The following is a 20,737-nucleotide window of genomic DNA, read 5'->3' on the forward strand; positions in this document are numbered from 1 at the left end:
TAATTTTACATTAAATGTTCAATATTGTATCATAAATAAATTAAACCAAATGTGCCATTTTTTTTCCACTCTTCACATCTTATCATCCGCTCTCAGTTTCTTCCACTGAGAGGGAAAGAAAGGGCTGGGCAGACTCTACTCTGCTAATGTCTCTTTGGTGTTGTGAACGTATATATTTTATTTGCACATGGTTAACCTGTACATGCAGTTTTTACAGCTATATGGGTGCAGGTTTTACCTCTATAGAACCCAACATTTGTTGTTTTTCTTTAAATAACTGCAGTAGGTATTCACGTAAATAATTTACTGGTGGTTTATAGAAATTCTTTTCCAAATCTGCAGGTGAAATTTGATAGCCAGCAAAGAAAATGGAGCAATGTAGTCAGACATAGGATTTATTAAGTACCTGAACTAAAACATAGCAAAATGCTGGAAAACAGATCTTGCAGTAAAGAAAAAATGTTCAAAACAAAAATTCAAAAAATGAAGTAATGATCCACGCGAAAAAGAAAATCAGTTACAGTCTTAACTTATTCTGCTTGCCTGAGCAGTACAAAGTCTGTTAGAATGGAAAACAGTTGTATATGCCATAGCCATGGCACAGTTTGTACATCTACATTGTAGTAATAAACTTCCTTTGTTGTCTCCCTGTGCCTTTATGAAGCATAACGGTGGTATACTGTAATCGTATATGGTGAGCTGGAACAATTTAGAAAATCAATTTTTCTTCCAACTTCAAAAAATTAAGAACTAAATATTCCTTGTCTAACTATTAGACTAACACCAGAATTGCATATTGATCTATTATTTTTATCATTTTTCTGCTCCTTAAATCTGATGTTATACCATACTCTACTCTCCATAGTACTCAGCAAAGGATTCTGCAGGACACTGCATAACTCAGGCTGGAGGTGTCCTAGTCCTAGATGGCTCTGGAGATGGAAGCAGTCCTGGAACGTTTTTAGTTTGAAAGGAATGATTCATAAGGCAGAAATCACAACAACTGAAATCAGACAGTTTTAATGAAAAAATATATATGGCATTCTTGTTCCCTTACTAGGCAGGGTTTCACATAACTCTAACACCCCCTAAGGCAGCAACCACTGGATCTGTAAATACATGTCACGGGTAGAACAGATTTGCCTGTCTGCTACCATTTTGCTGTAAATGACTCTCAATGGATGTGAAATTCTTCTGTACAAGTATATGCAGAAGATACGAAGAGTTAACAGGACTGCATTTGGAATGTGAAGCCCTTGTTTCCTCAGTACAATAGCAGTGTATCATTTTTCTAGCATCTTCCTTACCCCTTGTAAAATTAACAGTAAAGGTTCACTGTGTCCTTCCCTTTTTCTGTCCCTCTTGAGGCAAAAGAGAACCTCTGGGCGAGCAGCCAGTGTGTATCTACCCCTTACCAAGTGCAAGCTGTTCTTGAAAGGCTGCTTTCTTATTTAATGTGAACTGAGTTTCTGCTCCCAGAACTCAAATATCTATCTGCTTGGCAACTTTGCAAGGGGAAGCAAGGGAGCGAAGAATAGTTTTAAATTAAAGGTCTCACCTGTTTAAAACAGTGTTTCCTTGTTTTCCCAATCAAGTATTAGATGATAGTCCAGCCAACATGTGGATAAAATCCAGAAACAGAGGGGATGCTCTTTGCCTGTTAGTGCACGAGCCAGAAATGAGTTTGGAACAATGTATTTCTACAAAAGACAAGTCCCACTCAACTACAGTGGAAAATAGCTGCCTTCTCTTTTTGAGTGCATCTCCTTAAAAATGATGTCTGTGGCTGCTACAGATGTGTCTCATGAAATGGTAGTTGCTGCAACAAGCATGTAATTTCTTTGTTCAAGACCAATATATGCTACTTGCATTAAAACAATTCAGAGCCCTGTGGTGGGCTCTTGTGCAGGCCATGGGATGGAAGTCTTGTGCTGCAAAGTGCATGCCCTACATCCTCACAACCTTACAGAGTTGAGCTTCTGCCAAGTTCCCTCTGTTCCTGCTCCAAGGACAAGGTATTCATGTCCCTAGTGGCTTCTAAAATAGGAGCTGGTATCAGCAGATCAAAGCAGCTGGTCTTTAGTGTGAATAGGGAACCCACTCAAGCCTCCCCTCCTTCGTTTGTCAGGTCTTATATTAGGTACACCCTTGATTCATACACCTCCTTTCAGCGTAACTGGAACGTAACCAGGAAATGAGCTGAGGCTATTAGTGTATCCCACAGAGCTTCAGCTCACAAGCAGGATTAGAGTTCAGAGGGCAGCAGCTTCCTATAGAGAGGCTGAAGCCCATCTCGGGGGAGCAGTCCCTTACTGCAAGTCTTCCTTTTGCCACTAGTTACCATTTTGCAGCACTTTCTTTGGTTGCCCTCAAAACCACGCTAACAGAGGGACAAACCTGTGTGACAGGCAAAGGAGGTGGTTAATGCCACTTGTGGAAGAGGATAGTAGGCTCTAGCATGGCTCTGGACACTCTAGTGAAATTTCTATTCATAAACTGTTATTTCCCACATTGCATGATGACACCTCATTTGCTCTCTCTCTCTCAATTTTTCCAATTGAGGAGCCATCAAGAAGTAAATGGCATGGGATTAACCACCTGATTCCACTTAGATCTATCAGAAATGGAAAGCCAAAAACATGCCCAAGAACTTCTAAGAGAAACTACAAACAAAGTAGAAGGTTCTTATAAGGCCCGTTTTTTTTTTTAATGCATCTTCCTAAGGAAAGCAGCATAGGAAGGAAGAAAGGACAGCAGGAAGCCACAGTGAGAAGAGAAAATAGTAGTTGAGCAAAGGCAGAATTATTTGTGTATGTATCGACCTCAGCAAAACAGTCTCTCTAATTAATTTTTGCATGCCCATGTTAATGACTGCATAGCACGTGTGACTGTGGTGTATTGCTTCCAGCATTCATTGGAACTTGTTTTAACATTGAAAGTGGATAAAATGAAAGGCCTCCTGCGAGCAATTTAGTAGATTCATGTATTTTCCCTATTCTTGGTCGTGAACCACAGGAATCATCATAAGATCACTCACTTTCCATGTGCATGAGGTGTACTGCTTAAGCAATAGAAAAGGGAATTTCTAGGCATTGCTGATGTGCTGATTCTGTGACACGGATAGCAGCACCATCAGGCCCAGCTGGTCATTTATTTTAGATTTTTTGATTCTGGAAATGTTGCTCCATAATGACTTCGAGACCTGCTGTTCACTAGTATAAATTCCTAAGCAGGTCACCTAAACAAAAATAATGCCCTCTGCTGCTTTTCAGGCAAACAGTTTCAGGATTCAGAGTTTCATTCATCAGAAATGTGTTAAACAGACATCTAGGATACTGATGGTTGATTTTGGCACTGTGAAAGCTGAGTGGAGAGTTTTACATATTTATAATTCAGATTGGCAGCTTTACTTCTAAATATTGACATAATTATATGCATTTACCTTTCTATCTCAGAAGCACTAAGCGAACCTTGACTTCTTCGAACTGATGTCTCCTCTGATCCAATTTGACATATTAATGACAAGCATTTAATTTTTTCATCTTCCAATTTAATACAAGGTGACAGAATCTGTGCATAATTAAGAATGCTCAACTTCTGTGGATAAACTGTTAAGTTAAACCTAAGCGTGGTTTTGTGTTAAGCGTGCAGTTCTCTACTAATCTGAAGCTTATGATTTGATTTAGTAGGTTAAGAATATGAGTTGTAATAGTTCAGTATAACCTTAATTTATATATAGAAAAGTAGGTAAACACGTGAGTACTGAGAAAACAGGACTTATCTCTCTCCTTTCCATTTCTGATTTTACTAACTTTGTTTTTTTATAGCAAGACATAACTGTTATCACAATTGCTGCTGCAGTACGATAAAGGAAATGCAAAACTTCCATTAGGACAACGTTGTTCCTTTATCATGGCTGGCTGATAAGCAGAGTGGAACGGTAATGCTGTGCAATGTGGAGAGACTACTCCCCAGGGATGTAAAATAGAAGCCGTATTTCCATTAATATCACATACTGTGCCCTTCATGGAGAAATATGTTCTTCATCTAACAGAAAATGAAAGAAGAAATCTGTTAATCCTCCAGTAATCTTTTTTTCCCCTAAAAGAATCTCTGCTTATGCATATTGGTTTTCATTGAAGAATCTTTAAACATCTTACACATACAACTTCAATAGTACCCCACAGTAATCTAGTGCAGTAAGGAAGTGTTTTAGTAACGTGCTGATAATTAATATCCTAGCTAACGTTAGACAAAAGAGGCGAAGTATTACTTAGTGGTTCCATGTGTCCTCCTGTAACCCATTTCACTTTTGTATATGCTTTCAGGGTAAAAAAATAATAATAATAACATATTCACTGAATATGATGGTATTTGCCTGCTTGACAACTGTTGGTATAGGTTTGGAAATTCCTTTGAAAGTACATTTATGTTCACAATCATGGAAAGCATTTCAAATGAAAACTGATTTGCAAGGACTGAACTGTCAGGAGATACTGTGAATCACTCAAGTCATTTGTTGGCTAAAAGTTTTATAATCAGAGGACAGAGAGACACAGCTGATGCTTCCATGGATAGTTTTGATGAAGTTTTTACTTGAATTACTTACTAGAGTTTTGAGTTTACTGCTGCTGTTGGGCAGTTAAATCATCACTCACCAAAGGTTAATAGAAAGGGACATGAAGTGAATTTGTGGAGTCATGCTTTCAGCTGTGTACATCAACACAGCTTCATTTAAGACACTACAGAATCTAAACTACTAATTAAAAATGAATCTCTAATTCGTTGCTTATAGGCAAACCAAACACCTTTTTGTCTAAATCGTCAGGCCCCCAGCTACCTTCTGCTATTTTCTCAAGCCAGTGAAAATTATCATAAATGAAGTAACATCATGTAAAACAAAGACTTCAGTGCACTGTGATTAAAAAATATCTGTACTGTGGATGGCAGAGCGTTTTGCAGATGGTATTTTGCAGATAATTAGCAAATTTGATTCTAATCAGTTTCAGCTTTCATACATTACCACTTAATAGTTGACATTTCTAAGGAGCTGGTAAGATCTGCCTTCTTTGGACAGTTAATAAAATTGACTCAGTACTGAGACTTTCATGCATTTGTGCTCTTCAAGAGACCATAGAAGTGGACTGAATCAAACCAGTAGCAGCTCTAAGTATTTTAAGTGTTCTTTTTCACACTAAAGTATCTAAAATTCACAGACTTTTCCTTCAGTATTTGGTCTTTTTTAAACAGTGTTACTGTGTCTGCTTTAAATACCCATTCTTGTGTTCACTGCAGTTCTAATTGTATCTATAAAAAATAAAATAGCACCTGCTGTAATTGTGCCCGGTGTCTCTGGAGACTTAATACCCAGACATGCTGTGGAATACAATGATTAGTTCAAGGAATGTTATTCATCCCCCTTTCATCTGAAATGGGTTCTTTCAATTAGAAAAAAAATATATATATATAAATGGCACAAAGGAAGTCCAAGGTAGCTGCAGCACAGGTTGTTGTAGGAATTGCTTAGCAGGAGGATATAGAAGAACTAATACTGAAGGAATGCATGGAGTATCTGCTATTCTGTACTTCACACTCTGCAGCCAAGGCTGGCTGTTTTTCAGAATGTCGGGCACCCCAAATGCCCCAGCACATGTAAGATACTCTTTCTCAGGCAGTGGTCCTTCGACATGAGCATCATGTCATCAGATTGTTGGATATGATATAGCTCAGTCAGGAACTAATTTCTGATCAGAAATGCTATACTCAAGGTCTGCCTTTTGCCCCAGTGACAATGATGGCTTCAATAAGCCAAGAAAAATAACAGTAAGCAGATTTCCTCAAGCTATTGCCTGTACTCGAAGTATTTTGATTTCTTGGAAAAACAGTAATTTGGAGAGCTAATATGCTTGAGTCCGCTAAGCAAAGTTCACTCACAGAAGCTAAGACAGGTGATACAGCTATTCTGCTGAATACTTACATTTTTAAGTTTGTGTATATTGTGACTAAGCTATTGGCCTTGGCATCTGCTTTTCTATGATAAAATTAGCTTCTATAGATCAAGGAGGAACAAAGATTTTTTCTGTAGCTCCTGCTCATACATGTTATTCTGTCTTTTTCCTCAGAGAGCCGACATAGGGATCTCTGCCCTGACCATCACCCCTGACAGGGAAAATGTGGTGGACTTCACAACACGTTACATGGACTACTCGGTGGGTGTGCTGCTTCGGAAAGCAGAGAAGACAGTGGACATGTTTGCCTGCTTGGCACCGTTTGATCTCTCCCTGTGGGCGTGCATAGCTGGTACTGTGCTGCTGGTAGGGCTGCTGGTCTACCTCTTGAACTGGCTCAACCCTCCGCGTCTTCAGATGGGATCCATGACCTCCACAACGCTCTACAACTCCATGTGGTTTGTGTACGGATCCTTTGTGCAACAAGGTAAGAGACAGAAGGACACTGCCTCTGAGATAAAACCTATGCATCCTCTCGGTTGCCATAGATACCATCCTCCTCCCTGCCTCCTGCCACTTGTGAGGGACTGGGAGCACTGGAAAGCCATGTGCTGTGAGGTTTCTAAGGCATTTACCAGCCTAGTGTGGGAACGACGAGAAGTTTGGAAGCATTATATGCTAATTTGATTTAATTTGTAGTTGTCTAATTAGAGAAGGATGATTTCTTGTGCTGGAGAAAGAAATATTATCACCTGCTTGACAATTATTCATAGTTTATGTGAGTGCTGTATTTTGATGCAGACAGAAAATGTTGATATATGGTTTTTGAACTAAGTTTAGATGGTCACCAGTGCTAAGCATGCTAAATGAATCACAGAATCATGTACGTTGGAAGAGACCTCCAAGATCACCGAGTCCAACCTCTGACCTAACACTAACAAGTCCTCCACTAAACCATATCCCTAAGCTCTACATCTAAATGTATTTTAAAGACCTCCAGGGATGGTGACTCAACCACTTACCCGGGCAGCCCATTTCAGTGCCTAACAACCCTTTCGGTAAAGAAGTTCTTCCTAATATCCAACCTAAACCTCCCCTGGCGCAACTTTATCCCATTCCCCCTCGTCCTGTCACCAGGCATGTGGGAGAACAGACCAACCCCCACCTTGCTACAGCCTCCTTTCAGGTACCTGTGGAGTGCGATAAGGTTGCCCCTGAGCCTCCTCTTCTCCAGGCTAAACAGTCCCAGCTCCCTCAGCCGCTCCTCGTAAGACTTGTTCTCCAGACCCCTCACCAGCTTTGTTGCTCGAGCACTTCAATGTCCTTCTTGTAGTGAGGGTCCTAAAACTGAACACAGTACTCGAGTGGTCTTACTTTATCTGGTATCCTTTCCTCCCTCTTCTAATTTATCTCATTTTTCCCATATAACTTTTAGACTCAGCCAAGCTTCTCTGGCCTCCCTGAATGCTTCTCCTTCCTTCCCCTTAGCATCTGGTGTAGCCCGGTTTGGTTTATATTCCCAAGTCCTTCACAGTCTCTCTCTTTTGGCAGAGATTTAACCATGTATCCTGAAGGCATCAGGGACAACAGACTTTGGCTTGGTATATACTTATTAAAATCCTAAGCTACAAATCAGAGGGATAATGCTAAGTAGAATAATGAAACACAGCTTTCATATAAGGAGATGGTTCAGGTATTAACACTTAACAAAATAGAATAGATACCTTCTGGTATTTATGCACATGATTGTTTGTCAGTCTGTACTGGCACTGCAGATATGCCTCTTTGTAACTCCACGGGGCATCTGCACTAGAAAAAGCCAAGGCCACTGCAGCTTCAAAACAGTCATTTTTTTGATGGAATGCTGTAGGGAAAAGCATTGTATTTACATAATGCTGGCAACATAATTTAGAAATTACCTTATTTTCTGTTAGAAACAATCAGATGTAATTCATAAAAGTTGATGGTATGCATGACAGTCATCTGAAACTTCTAGAAGTGGGGGGTGAAAGAAGAAAGTAACACTACCATCCAAAAAAAAAGAGTAAAAGCTGAGGCTGAGGATGTCCACAAGAGGTATGCTTTTAAATACATCAACCTAGAGAGAATACTTTTGGAATTACCATTTCCATTGAGCAGTGACGGCCAGCTGAGGAAAGCTGAGATTGTTTTATGTTTGTTTGTTTGTTTATTTATTAAGAAAAACAAAGACTTCAGAGCCAGCGACCAGAATTTGTTGTTGTTGTTTTTTAAATAGTATGTAGGTGGATTTTCAAATTTTCTTTCCATCCAAAATATTCCCAATGTAACTGTTTAGGGAATCCAACCGTGAGAGAGCAGTTGGTCCGTTACAGAACTAGACTCATTACATCTGTCTGCCTTTTAGGTTAAAAACTTGTGAATTAGTTTCTTTACTGCATGAATGTGAGGTGATTTTACATAAGTTTATTGCTTGATATTTTCCTTAGCACCCCTGCTGTACTCCCAACATCGTTAGTCCTTAAAAGCTTTATAGGAGACTGCCCAGCAAGGTTTCAAAGGAGGCAAAGCTAGTTTAATCACACACTTCAGTCTCATGAATTATTATTTGAATTGTTTGCCTTATGTCTAGCCAAGTAAACCTGTGCTGCCCAGTGTCCAAAAGTTTCCCAAGTCATAGATGGAGAGTGGTAGCCTGCAGGAGAACACTTCAACAGATGCTTGGATAGCATATAAAGAAACAGGGTTTCAGACCAATCAGTAAAGTGAGTGCTTGGGGAGGGCTGAATTAATGCTTTGAACAAAGCAGGAAGATGAGGAGAAAAGATTAAAAGAACTGAGACCAAATAAAAAATAAAGGAAAAAAAATACTGGAAAAAGAATTTGCTGGAAAAATAAGAGGAATTTGGAGATCCACATCTGCTCCCTGTAGATTATGAGATGCAAATCAGTATTAATAAAAGCTGCTGGTGGGACATGGCAGCTCAAAGCACCAAAACTGTTGTGGGACTTGAGGGAAAAAAATCACAGAACTTAAGTGTGAGGCATTTATTCAGAGAGAGAGAGATCTTACCACCCTACCAAGAAGAATTCCTGCATAACTCCTTAGAATCCACTAGAGTAATCTAAACTGTTCACTTTTTTTTTTTTTACTGACTGAGGGCAAGCTATACATACATCTCTCCTTCAAATTACAAGCAGAAGGACAGTCCTTAATTTGCTAGAAGGGAAAAACAAAACACATTTAATACGGTTGATACTAGAATATAAGAAACTTATAGACCAATTTAGACATAAAGGCTCAAAGGACTTCAAAAATCCAGCACGAAAGAGTAAAAGATCCATTTATAATGTCAGCCTGCATTTCACATTCAATTTGAATATCACAAAAAAACCGTATTAGCTGAAGCTTTATTGTTTACTAACCCTTGTGAATACAGACAAATGAAAGTAATTTCCATTGACAGACTAACTGGCTATTGTGGTAATTTTGCTTCTGTTTTCACTCATCAGCTCTTCATTCAGCAGAAAAATGTGCAGGTTTTATTTGTTTTGGAATAGCCAGTCTGTTGCTATTAATTGTGATTGGCATATCTGAAGTGTGGCAGCATGGGACATTTCAAATACTGTCACGTTCACTTAAGAAGTCTTTCAGCTGTGGATTTAAAACATGACAAGGTACTCATTTCTGTTATCAAAACACACAGCCAAAGATGCTTTTATATCCTGCACTGAGAGCAACAAAACAGCGTGAAGCGAGGATTGCTAGTGCTTTGATAATGCTGGATTCTTTGTTTGAGGCTAGCCAGCATGTTCTGGTATCATCTTTTCTTTCTTTCCTCTAGCTAGAGGAAAGATTTGCAAGCACAGAGGCTGGCTCCAGAACCACCACAGGTCGGAAGAGGAAAGAGCTTTTTGGTATAAAAATATAAATCATTCCGTAAGGAATCGTGTAACTATTTTAATGCTACAGAAGGGGTTTCTTTTTCATGTTTCCTCTGAAATAGTTGAAAATTCTGCAGTTTTTAGTAGGCAGATTTGGTCTACTGTGTCAGGTTATATTTTATGTCAGCCTGTCTGATGTTCTGATCAAATTCTTTTAACAAGTTCTAGCCTTTGCAGTTTTTGAAACACCAGAGAAAAAATACTGTGTCTGTGGACTAGAGTCAGCACAGTCCTGTCTGGTAGTTTTTAGGGCTATGAATTACTGTCATACTCTCTAGCAAAATTTCAATACTTTTTGTTTCCTTAAAGGTAGACTGTGGAACCAGAATTAGGAGTCTATTAGCCTTTTATTTGCTACAGAAACTTAAAGCTTAAATTTAGTCTGTTAAACATTTTTACTGAAGAAGATTCAGAAGTTGACAGAGGATGGGTCTTGCTAGACTTGCTGCTTGCTTGTGACAGGTATACTCGCTAAGCCAAATCCTCAGAGCTAAAATTTAAGCAGAGTATTTCTGTACTTGCTTGCTTGAATACTTTTATATACGCTTCTTCATATATTGTTTAAACTTGGGTCTTGAACTTAGCTTTCAATTTCTTTCTTATTCCCATGTTGGAGTGACCACACCGTCTAGGTACCACATCTGAAAGTATTGTCACATAGAAGTATATTTTCTCTCAGTTCCCCTTTTAATTTTACATTCATTCATTGCAGCTATCAGTGTATGTATTTATATATCTATTTTTTAATTATTATTTTTTTATGTGTAAGTTGCGTGTAGGTTTTGGTTAGAGGAAAGAGTTCTGGATATAGAGCCGAAAAGTAGTTGGATAGGCTCAATTCATATAAAGTGTGCTTTTCAATGAAAAATGATGACCACAGATCTGCAGTCTACAGTCTGTGACCACTGTGAAGGCAAAACCATTGCAATGATCTTGACCATGCAGTGCTGTGGATTAGATGAAAAACAAATGCTTTGGACTCTACTGTTCACCCAAGCATGAAATTCTGTAGCACGTCTTTTATCCCTCATTTGTTTATTTATGTCTAAAGATGCAGCAAATTCACAGGTCGAGACTGTAGAGTAATTTGGTTATTTTGAAACGTAGCTTCATGATTTCTGAATTTGTTCTTTTCCACTTGTTCATATTAGAAAAATAATTTGCATTTTGATTTTTTTTCAAAATTAGCTTTTTTAAGGTGGGCAGAAAATGGTTTCAAGGTTTCCTTTTCAGTTCATTGCCAGCAGGGACTGTTTGGTGGTACTTAATCTTCTGTAGGTTTCCTCTCTCTCTCCATATATATTTCCCCTTGGCTTCCTAATCCACTCCTCAAAGGTTTTTCTCTCTGCCTGCCTCACGCTGCAGCTGGGGCTCAACATTGCTGCAGCTTTCCTCTTGGGTGTCACTCCTACTGACTCTCTCAAGCCCTCTATTGTTATATGTTCAACAAAGCCCAACAAAGGGAAGTGTGGAGTTGCGCACCTGTGGAGGAACTCCTCCATGCACCAGCGTGTGCTGAGGGAGACTGGCTGGAAAGCAGCTTTGCAGAAAAGGACCTCGGGTCCCGGTGGACCCCAAGGTGAACCTCAGCCAGCAGTGTGCCGTTGCGGCAAAGAAGGCTAACGGTATCCTGGGCTGCATTAGGCAAAGTATTGCCAGCCAGTCGAGGGAGGGGATCCTGCCCCTTACCATCAGCGGTAAGGCTGCACCTGGAGTACTGTGCTCCCCGTGAGAGAAACTTGGAGAGATTCCAGCAGAGGCCCACTCAGATCATTAAGGGACAGCGATGATTAAGGGAGCACCTCTCCCATGTGGAGAGGCTGAGAGAGCAGGGACTGTTCAGCCTGGAGAAGAGGAGGTTCAGGGGGAGGGGTTCGTCAATGTCTGTAAACACCTGAAGGGAGGGTGCAAAAAGAAAGGAGACAGGCTCTTTTCAAGGGCACCCAGTGGCAAAGTGGAACACAGAAAGGTCCATCTGGATCAGGAAACAATTCTTTACTGTGTGGGTGACAGAACAGTGGAGCAGGTTGTCCACAGGTGACCTCTAGAGGTTCTTTCCAACCTAACCTACTCTGAGTAATATGTCGTAATTCTGTATTATGTAGTATTTGCTCAGTTTTCTGAAATTTTGTACAGCTCCATTTGTCTTTCTCTTCTGTCCTACTATTGATGCTACTCCCTCAAATTTTGCCCTCAATAGAACATGCCATTGTTGAAAACCTGCCATATGACCAGGGACCCGGAAACTGGTCCCAGTGCATAAATTGGGTTTACTAAAAACTAGTAAAAACTTTACTAAAAACTTCATGGAGATTAATTGAATCAGCCTACTGCAATGGCTGAATGTCTGCTTATACTTGCTGAGGACCTAGCTTAATATCCTGAAAGCTTTCTGTTAGCTTCCTACTGCTTTATGGGCACTTGTTATGAAATATTCTAGAGAGCATTCTGCTATCGTTATTACTGAAGAAAAGCAATGGTTTAGAAAACACAAAATCCGATTTAGAGTTATTCACAGCTCTTTTTGTGTAATAGATTATTTTTTCAGACACATGAAATGCTGCATAATTTTCAGCAAGGACTTGCAGAGGAATGTTCCAGAGGGTTTTCTTTTGACAGTATCCTTTCAAATTTGGCTTCACATTACAGTGATGAGCTTGCTTAGTTTAATAGAATTGCTCTGAGTGTAGACAAACTAGCGAAGTTACACTAAAAATTACAATTATTTGTCTTTAATATAAAATACTCAATAGAAAGACTTCTGTCTCTTCTGCCTCTTATCCTGCTGTGTTCATTTTACTTTGAATCTTTCTGTAAGAGGAGATATTTCTGAACTTGTCTGGCAGGATTTTACATTATGCAGGTAAAGATGCAGGGCTGTGTTTCACTCGGATACATCTTAAAGAGAGTAGGCAGATAGTGGGGGGGTTTGTTTGCTTAGGTGGTTAGCTGTTTTTTGTTTTGGTGGTGGTGGGTTTGGTTTTGGCTTTTGCTATAGCAGGACATATCTTCAAAATTGCTGAATCATTCAAGATTTAATCACTTCTCAGTGATCCCAACAAAATGAATATTCGCTATTGTTTTATAAACCGGGTTTGACCATAGGATAATGTGTGCTAAAAATGCAAAAGTATTCTTTTGTTCAGAGATCTTAGTATTCTTGCTTAACCTACCGAGATTATGAAATAAATGATGTGAAACCATCACTGATGGCCCATTTTTTTATCCCCTTATGTTTTGGCTTGTTTAAAATGCTGATCACAACAGGAGGTTTCAATTGGTCATCAGCGGTGTCAGCAATGGTCAATTATGTTCATAATGCCCAGTAAATGAGCGAATCTTACTGTTTGCCTTGTTAAAATTACATTTCATAAGAGCAGTAAGATAGGCTTCAAGCCTTGGTACTTCTAAGCCATTATAATACTTCTCGGACAGTTAAAGCCGCTCAGACTTCTCAGTCTTGTTCCTTGTATTACTACCCAAGGCGTGATATAAGCCTCCTGAAATGCACTGCCTGGAGCGTGCTGTTGCTTAATAAATGACCCCATCTTGCTTATCTTACTCTTGGCATATCCATATCAGCAGGAAAACATTATCCTGTAACAATGCATGTTCCTAGTGACATTTTCTCCTGTTTAATTGTACACCAACCTTTCTGCATTTAATATGCAGAGGAAAACTCTAAAAATTTTTGCAAAAATGGTAGCTATCAATTATATCTTCACGTGTGATACTTAGCAGTGAAACCTAATTATTTTTAAGCTTAACGAATCGAAAAAGATCCAGTGCATAGGCTTTAAGACTAACACCGAGATCCTAATTTGGATGCTGCTTCTAAGTTTCTGGCTGACCATAGAAACTTCAGTTGATATCTTGTGCCCCAGTTCTCAGTTGTAAAGTAGAAATATTACCTACTTGCCTTCATAAATGCTTGCTCTGTGTCTTCTGATAGAAAGCATACCTTAAATGCCAGTCTCATTAATTAAAGTTAATTTTAACTGCTCTTCAAACTTATGCCAGGTCTATTCCAGTAACAAGAAGAACAGACTTGGCCTAAAATGCACTTAAAAACTGGGCATTGATCTGGGGAAATGGAAGTCAGATGCCAAACATGTTAGAAAGCAAGCCAGTTTCCATGTTTTTCTAGCACATACACAGGCAGGTGTATTTGCAACATTACTGTTCTACCTTTAAACATGAAGTGCCCCAATTCACATTTTAGTATACTAAATCTAGGAATATGCATTAGTGTGTATATCTACCTTCATAAAGTCATCTCTCTAAAACATGCACTTCAGTCCTGTAGTACCCATACCTTTTTTCCATATCTTAATTGTTTGGCCAGCCTTCTTGAAAAAACAAGCGTGAAAAAACAACTACAGTTTGGCAATGGTCTTGTATGCATCAAACTGCAAGCGATCAATGGAATTGACAAAATATGCTGAGAATTATTGCCCTGTATACAGTACTTAGTTGCAAACACTGACTGTAACTTTATGTGCATGGCATTTTCAGAGGTTTGTTTGTCTTTTTGAAAATGTAATTCCAAGGAATAACCATGCTCTAAGTGTTCATAGCATGGGCATTTGTTTGCAGCAGCGTGATATCACTAGCATTAAACTGCCAAGCAATATGCTTAGATTTTTCCTTAAATTGAGGTTAAGACTCAGGCAGTCCTCAGAGGCATCTAAAATAATGGATTTCTATATCTTGTGTGCACCTGCTTTCTTGAGTAATAGCACTGGGTACATGGGGCAGTATATTTAGAGATGTTGTGTCCGACGCACCTCCTGTGAGGAGGTGGAGAATGAATGGCAGTGCGAAAGCCCAATAACCACCTTCCTTCCCCTAGGACTAACTCCGAGCCTGATTAATTGCCTAAGAAGGTATTGTCAGTCTGTATAAATGCTGAGCAAAGCAAATGAGGCAAAAGGAAAAGTAGAATGTGGATGTCCGTGGCATCTCTTCACCTTCCTCTGTTCTTTTAGAAGCATATTTACTCAGAACAATTTCTTTCATTGCTATTTCTAATAATGTTTCTAACAGACTATATTCTGTATCTGGATAGAGAATGGATACGTTCGATTCAGGTTAAGTAGTCAGTTCTGACTTTTCAGAGTTCATCTGTGTATAATAGGTATTTAATGGAGGCGGTGGGGAAGAACAACTTAGCCAGGAACTGAATGGTTCTTATACTGAAAAAGGAATGTAACCCACATTTTCATCTGCAAAGATGTTTAGAAGCTGAAGAGGCAAGCTTTACTTGTCCTGCTAATTGATTTCCCTGCCCAGAAGCTTACACTTAAGATGGCAATTTTGTCTGCTTAAGATAAGGAGGAAGTGAGAAATGAGTTTTAGCTTTATTAAAAATGCTCCCTTCTGCTTGGATGAGAGCAATGTCATCTACAAGCTGATCAGTGTTTTCAGTGGAGGTTTCCTGAGGCACCAGACAAGTGTGAGTTTAGAGGGGAACCCATGGTAGTTTTCCATTGCTTTTCTGGTCTGCAGGGAGTCCCTCCTCTGCAACAGCTGTGCCGTAGCTTTACCCGCCCATGTGTCTCTTCTTTATACCACCAGCTGGTGGGTAGGTGCCAGGAAAATTGTCTGCAAAATGTAAGGCAGGAGTAGAAAAGAGGTTTTGAAGCTGTTGGCAAAATTGTCTCCCTTATTCAATTGTTGAGGTCATTTTGTTTGTTTGTTTGTTTGTTTGTTTTCCTCAGACCTCTTCTACTGTTAAAAGGTGTAGAAAAGGAGTAGGCCAAAATTAATGTTGAAAGGAAATGAATAATGCTACAAGATGAGTCTTCTAAATTAGTCACCCCATTGTTTTCCCTGAGTGCTGAGATGAAGTTCCACTTCCATTTCAGTAAATGTGGGAAAAAGAAAGCTGTGGGTTTTTTTTTGTTAGTTTTGGTTTCTTGTTGTTGTTGTTATTTTTCATTTTGTTAGCTTCCCAGCAATCACTATGGTAGCATCCTGTAGCTGCTGCTTAATTTTTATTCCTCCACCCTCAACAGGAGAGGAGAGATGATAAAGCAGGACATCACCTTTCCAGTGCTTTTTCAGCTAGCTAGATGGTGTTAGGTTAAAAATGTGTGATGCCTCATCTGCCAGACAAGAAATGAGATGAAAGAACATGTTTGGTTTTGACTGAAGAGTCTGCCTCCCCCACACTAGGACAAAGTAAAGGCAATAGTGAAGGGGAAAGATAGAAAATCTGCAAATAGACTGCTAAGGAACAGTGATAATAAATCTGTAAAGCTGAGTGGGAGTGTTAGTTGTTCATGCCTAGACATACTTGCTAGTAGACCATTTTTTAGATATAAGCAAGTATTTCCTCCTTAGAATAGCTTCTTTGATTTCTCTATCTATTCCCAAAGAGAAAAAAACATGCTATCCAGTGAAGACATCTTCGAAGTCGTTTCTTGCTTCTGAAAAACCTGAGTCATGATCTTAAGCAGGATGCTAGTTGATTTGGAGTAAAACCAGCAAGTCATTCAGCTTTCAAACATGAGCATTTGTGTTAGTGGTTTTCATCAATAAATGGCATCAGAGCATTATTCTCAGTGAAACTTAACATTATGAGGTGTTTGTTTGTTTGTTTGTTTTTCTTTGTTCACTGTGAACTTCCATATTATTACTTTAGGTCATCATGAGTTTTAGAGATCCCTTTAACAGAGATCCCATAACAACATTATAGGATGTACCTAAGGGGGAATTTTAGGCTACATTCAAAATGTGTTACTTGGGAACATAACTAGAGTTTCTGTATTAGTGATGGTTGAATCCTGTAAGGTTAGGAGTTCAGATCAAGGAAGCAGTCTGAAAATTAAATGATAAGTACAATTAGTGACATGAAAACTGAACTAATGTATGTGATTCAGTTGCTTCTGAAATAGTCAGGTGCCACTCTCTGATGATGCTTGGAAATCTTGCAGGAAGAGATTTATAAGGCATTTTGTAATACATTGAAAGTCCAAGAAAAAAAAAAAAAAATCTAGTATGTGATCTTTTCTTAAATTTCCTTCAACCCTCAAATTTGGAGTTAGAAAGCTGTATAGAGGTTAAAAAAATAGAAAAAGGTAGTGCAGAGGTTTTACTGGAATTATTGTTTGTCCTTTTGCTCTCACTGAATTGTCTTTTGTTTTGCTTTGTTCATAGTTGTGCATTTTCAGCCAAAGTGGACTCTTGTCTTCCCTCGTGTTCATAATGTCCTCAATGACAGGCTCTTAGACAAAGCAGCACTTTAATACCTCATTAATGACATTGTTCAGTTTAATGTTAATTGTATGTGCAGATGGCCTGTTTTCAGTCCATTGTGCACAATTCCTTTTGCCATCCCAGAAGGTACTACAGATAACAGTCAGCAGGCTACGGAAAGGCCACCGCTATGTAAAGCTGTGTGTGACACTTTGCTTCCTAACCACTTTATGAACACGTACCAGAGATGTTAATTGTGGTTGATTGATTGAGACTTCAGAGCATTTGTATCCAGCCATCAGTAGCAGGGAGGTTGGGTCTCAGCATCTCTCGAAATCTAATCAGAAGGTTGCCACCACGTAAGGTTATTTGTTAAGATCAGGTGCCGCTGTTCTCCAGAAAAATAGCCAGCATATATCGTTTTGATGCATGCACAGTGGCTGCCAATAGTGCCTTTATACAGGCGTGCAGTTAGCTGCAATCATAAAAGCACACATCACAGCCCTGCAAAAAGAGGATCCCCAGAAGTTCTCTGTGTTTTTTACACGTGCACATTGAGCTCTAATCACTGCTGGCTGCTACATATATTCATAATTCTATAAGGAAAATTTATTGTCCTGTGTTGTAAAAATGGTGACAAAAGGTTATCTGGTCAGAACTTCTTCTGAGCAAACAACCACTGGGAAAATTGTTAGGCCTGTTGCACAGTTATTTATGATCATGTAACTCAATGGTGCTGGATTTGCTAACCCCAAAATTCAATTTGAAACCCTGCCAAGTCTTCTGGTAGAACAGCACATTTCACAACCACTAGTACGTGAGTTTTAGGCTGACCTATTCATCAGAGGTGTGCAGAAAGCCTCACAGTTCAAATTTGGTTATACAGAAATCAAGAGGTTTACTTTCAAATATCAAGCCTTGAGTGATATTTGAGTATCTGAATATCTATAGTATAAGTCTAAAAGTGCTTCATCTAAGAGCTGCCAGTAACTTCAGTAAATATATGGAGTTGCTTCCATTTCCCAACTTCCCAGCAAAGCTAGTCCTACCTTTTCTATTGTAATGACAGCAAAATGGAAAAAATGAAATATATATTTTAGGATACATTTTCCAGCACTTCATAGTGCAATTATTTCCTCGCTTTTAGAACCATTCTAAAATCCATCCATCCCCTGTATCTGTGTAATTACATCGCACAAGTCACTGCAATGTATTGGCATTAAATTACTGCACATTGTTGCTTGTATAATTTTTTAATCTATGATGCACTTTGATTTTCAATTGAAAACATCACATTCTGCAACTTCTGCAGAAAGATTGAATTTGATCACTATGAGGTTGCTAATATCTGAAAGGAATAATTTATTTTTTGGATCTAGGCTTAAAAGACAGGGATTAATTCCTCTTGCACTCAGAGATTTCGTGCCATGTAATAGAAATGCAAATCTGACAAGTGTACGTAGCTGAAATATCACTGATACCAGGAGAAGCTAACCCACAGGCGTCTGCTATGTGGTGATGTGATGTGCCTCCCTTCCCAACTTGTACCTCATCGTCACAATTTCAGCAAGATGGGTGGAAGGAAACAATTTATTGTTGGGAAGGGAATTATAAATACAGTATAACTAATATGTTATGCTAACATCATTTTAATCAGGTAATTATTAAAGGACTGTTTGGCCTTTAAGGACATTGATTTAATGAGAATTAATTTAATGATTGAACACTGTTTGTGTAACATTATCATTGCTAGTGATGCGGAAAATTGGAATCTCAGCTCAGCTGAAAAGAGGTTAGATTTTCCATTATCACATTAGATCTTTTTCTTCTGGAATGCAGCTATTAGACCTTTTTTATACTTTCAGGGTATATTTAAATGTTTGGGCTTTATTTAAAAATTTCTGACTAGAAAAAGTAAGTAAAAATGTTCCTCGTTGTACTGTTCTCACCTTTAATTAGAGACTTGAATTTCCGTTTAATGCAGCCTTAAACAAATTCCATTGAATTTTGGTCTTGACTTGTTATTGCTTTTCCCGTGAAACATTTTGTCTATTGTCATTTTCTACTTTCCTCCCTGCAAATCTGATCATTATGTTTGGGATGAATAGGATTTTGGTTTATGGAATGGTTTATGGCTATAAAGAAGCAGCAGTTTTAAAATGTAGGAGCAGGCAGAGCACATTTCTATCTAGATCATTCTCAGGCTGAATCATGCAGGGTCTAGTCACACCTTAGGAGTAATTTAAAAGCGGCTCTGACCCATTCATTTTCAAAATGGAAATGGTGAGCTTTGTAGAATGGCTGTATTCAGCTCCTGATGATTAGGACTCTGTTAAAGAAGACCTGTATAGGTACAAATTCCATTTAACTAAAGGGATGTTATATCTGGTTCCTCTTCTTAATTTGTCCTTAGTTGTTCTATTGTCACAAATTATTTTTCATCTTTATGGAGCCTCTAACAACTGTGTTGTACAAATCAAGATCCAGGGAGAAAAGCAGGAGAAAAATATGATTTGAAGCACGTAGTAAGTAGCTGCGTCTGATAGACTTGTACAGATCAATTAATTTTCAAACAAAATTTTAATCAAGGATGACTGTGACCGTTACTGCTGTATCTTGGCAGTTTTGCAAAGGAATCTGGTCGCCAAGCGATTACCCCTGTGTCACTAGAGTGAAGCCACTGCAGCAGAGACAGCAAGCTGGGTAAGCTTAGTATTGGAAGACAGAAAAATAATCTAACAGAAATAACAGGCTCAGATTGCTACCCGCTTTGCAGTTTGTTCCCCCAGTGGTAAGCCAACACTGCAGTATGCTGAAAATCTTTGCCATGGGTAACACCAGCCCTTTCCATGGTAGAAAGTTTTCCAGCCTCACATAGGAGGGTTTCAAAGAACATAGCTGACAATCCTGTGTTTCAAGTGAAACAGTTTGTGAGTAGTCATCTGAGCCATCTTTGGGATATTTCTGTTCGTCCACCAGGCTGCGTGTTAAGGCCCTCTGAGCAGACATATGAGAAGGGTGCACCAGGCCACAATTTGATGAGGGCTTTGTGGCAGTGCCGCTGGTGCTTGATTAGCCCCAGCATTTGAAATCTCAGCACGGATAATCTTTTTCTATTAATGAGGAAACAGAGCTGAGCAATGAGCCTTAGTACGTAAGTCAAATGCCAAAGGCACGTCTGAACAGATGCACAGCAGTAGCAAATGGAGGATTTTCAGAGGGAGTTTGCAAGCGTTTCTTTCTGATACAAGTCTAAATTCAATTATTTGACCAATGACAGAAAGCTAATGGTGAAAGAAGTAGCATGCCATATTTTCTTCCTTGCCAGAGACCAAAAAAAATTACTTTTTCTGCATGAGCTTTCCATTCATGGTAGGGAGAAAAAATATAGTTTGGATGAAAAGGAAAAACTGCTATGAACATCAGAGAAAATGAGTTCATTTTAAAGAATTTGAGAAACATCACTTTTCCTAATCCAGGAAAGGAGAGTCTTGCTCAGAAGCTATATTGCGATAGAGAGAAATATTGACAGTATGTAAACATCAGAGGCAGAAGTAGAGGGCAATTGAATATAAACACAGAACACAGGCAATCCATCACCTTCTAAAGGGAGTACCAGAACCTTAATACAGCAAAGAAACAATCAGTTTTGTTAATGTTCAAGC

General features: G+C 39.0%; 1 protein-coding gene across 2 annotated transcripts in view; it reads left to right on the forward strand.

Annotated features, from left to right (window-relative positions):
• GRID2 (glutamate ionotropic receptor delta type subunit 2) overlaps positions 1 to 20,737 on the forward strand; it is a 783,779-nt gene that overhangs the window by 650,513 nt on the left and 112,529 nt on the right. For both annotated transcript variants that reach the window (XM_035325267.1, XM_035325268.1), the window contains one exon: positions 6,123 to 6,435. In XM_035325267.1, the coding sequence (XP_035181158.1) occupies positions 6,123 to 6,435 (313 nt within the window). The remainder of the gene's footprint in view (positions 1 to 6,122; positions 6,436 to 20,737) is intronic.

This window comes from Oxyura jamaicensis, chromosome 4 (genome assembly GCF_011077185.1).
Source record: "Oxyura jamaicensis isolate SHBP4307 breed ruddy duck chromosome 4, BPBGC_Ojam_1.0, whole genome shotgun sequence".
Lineage (NCBI taxonomy): Eukaryota > Metazoa > Chordata > Aves > Anseriformes > Anatidae > Oxyura > Oxyura jamaicensis.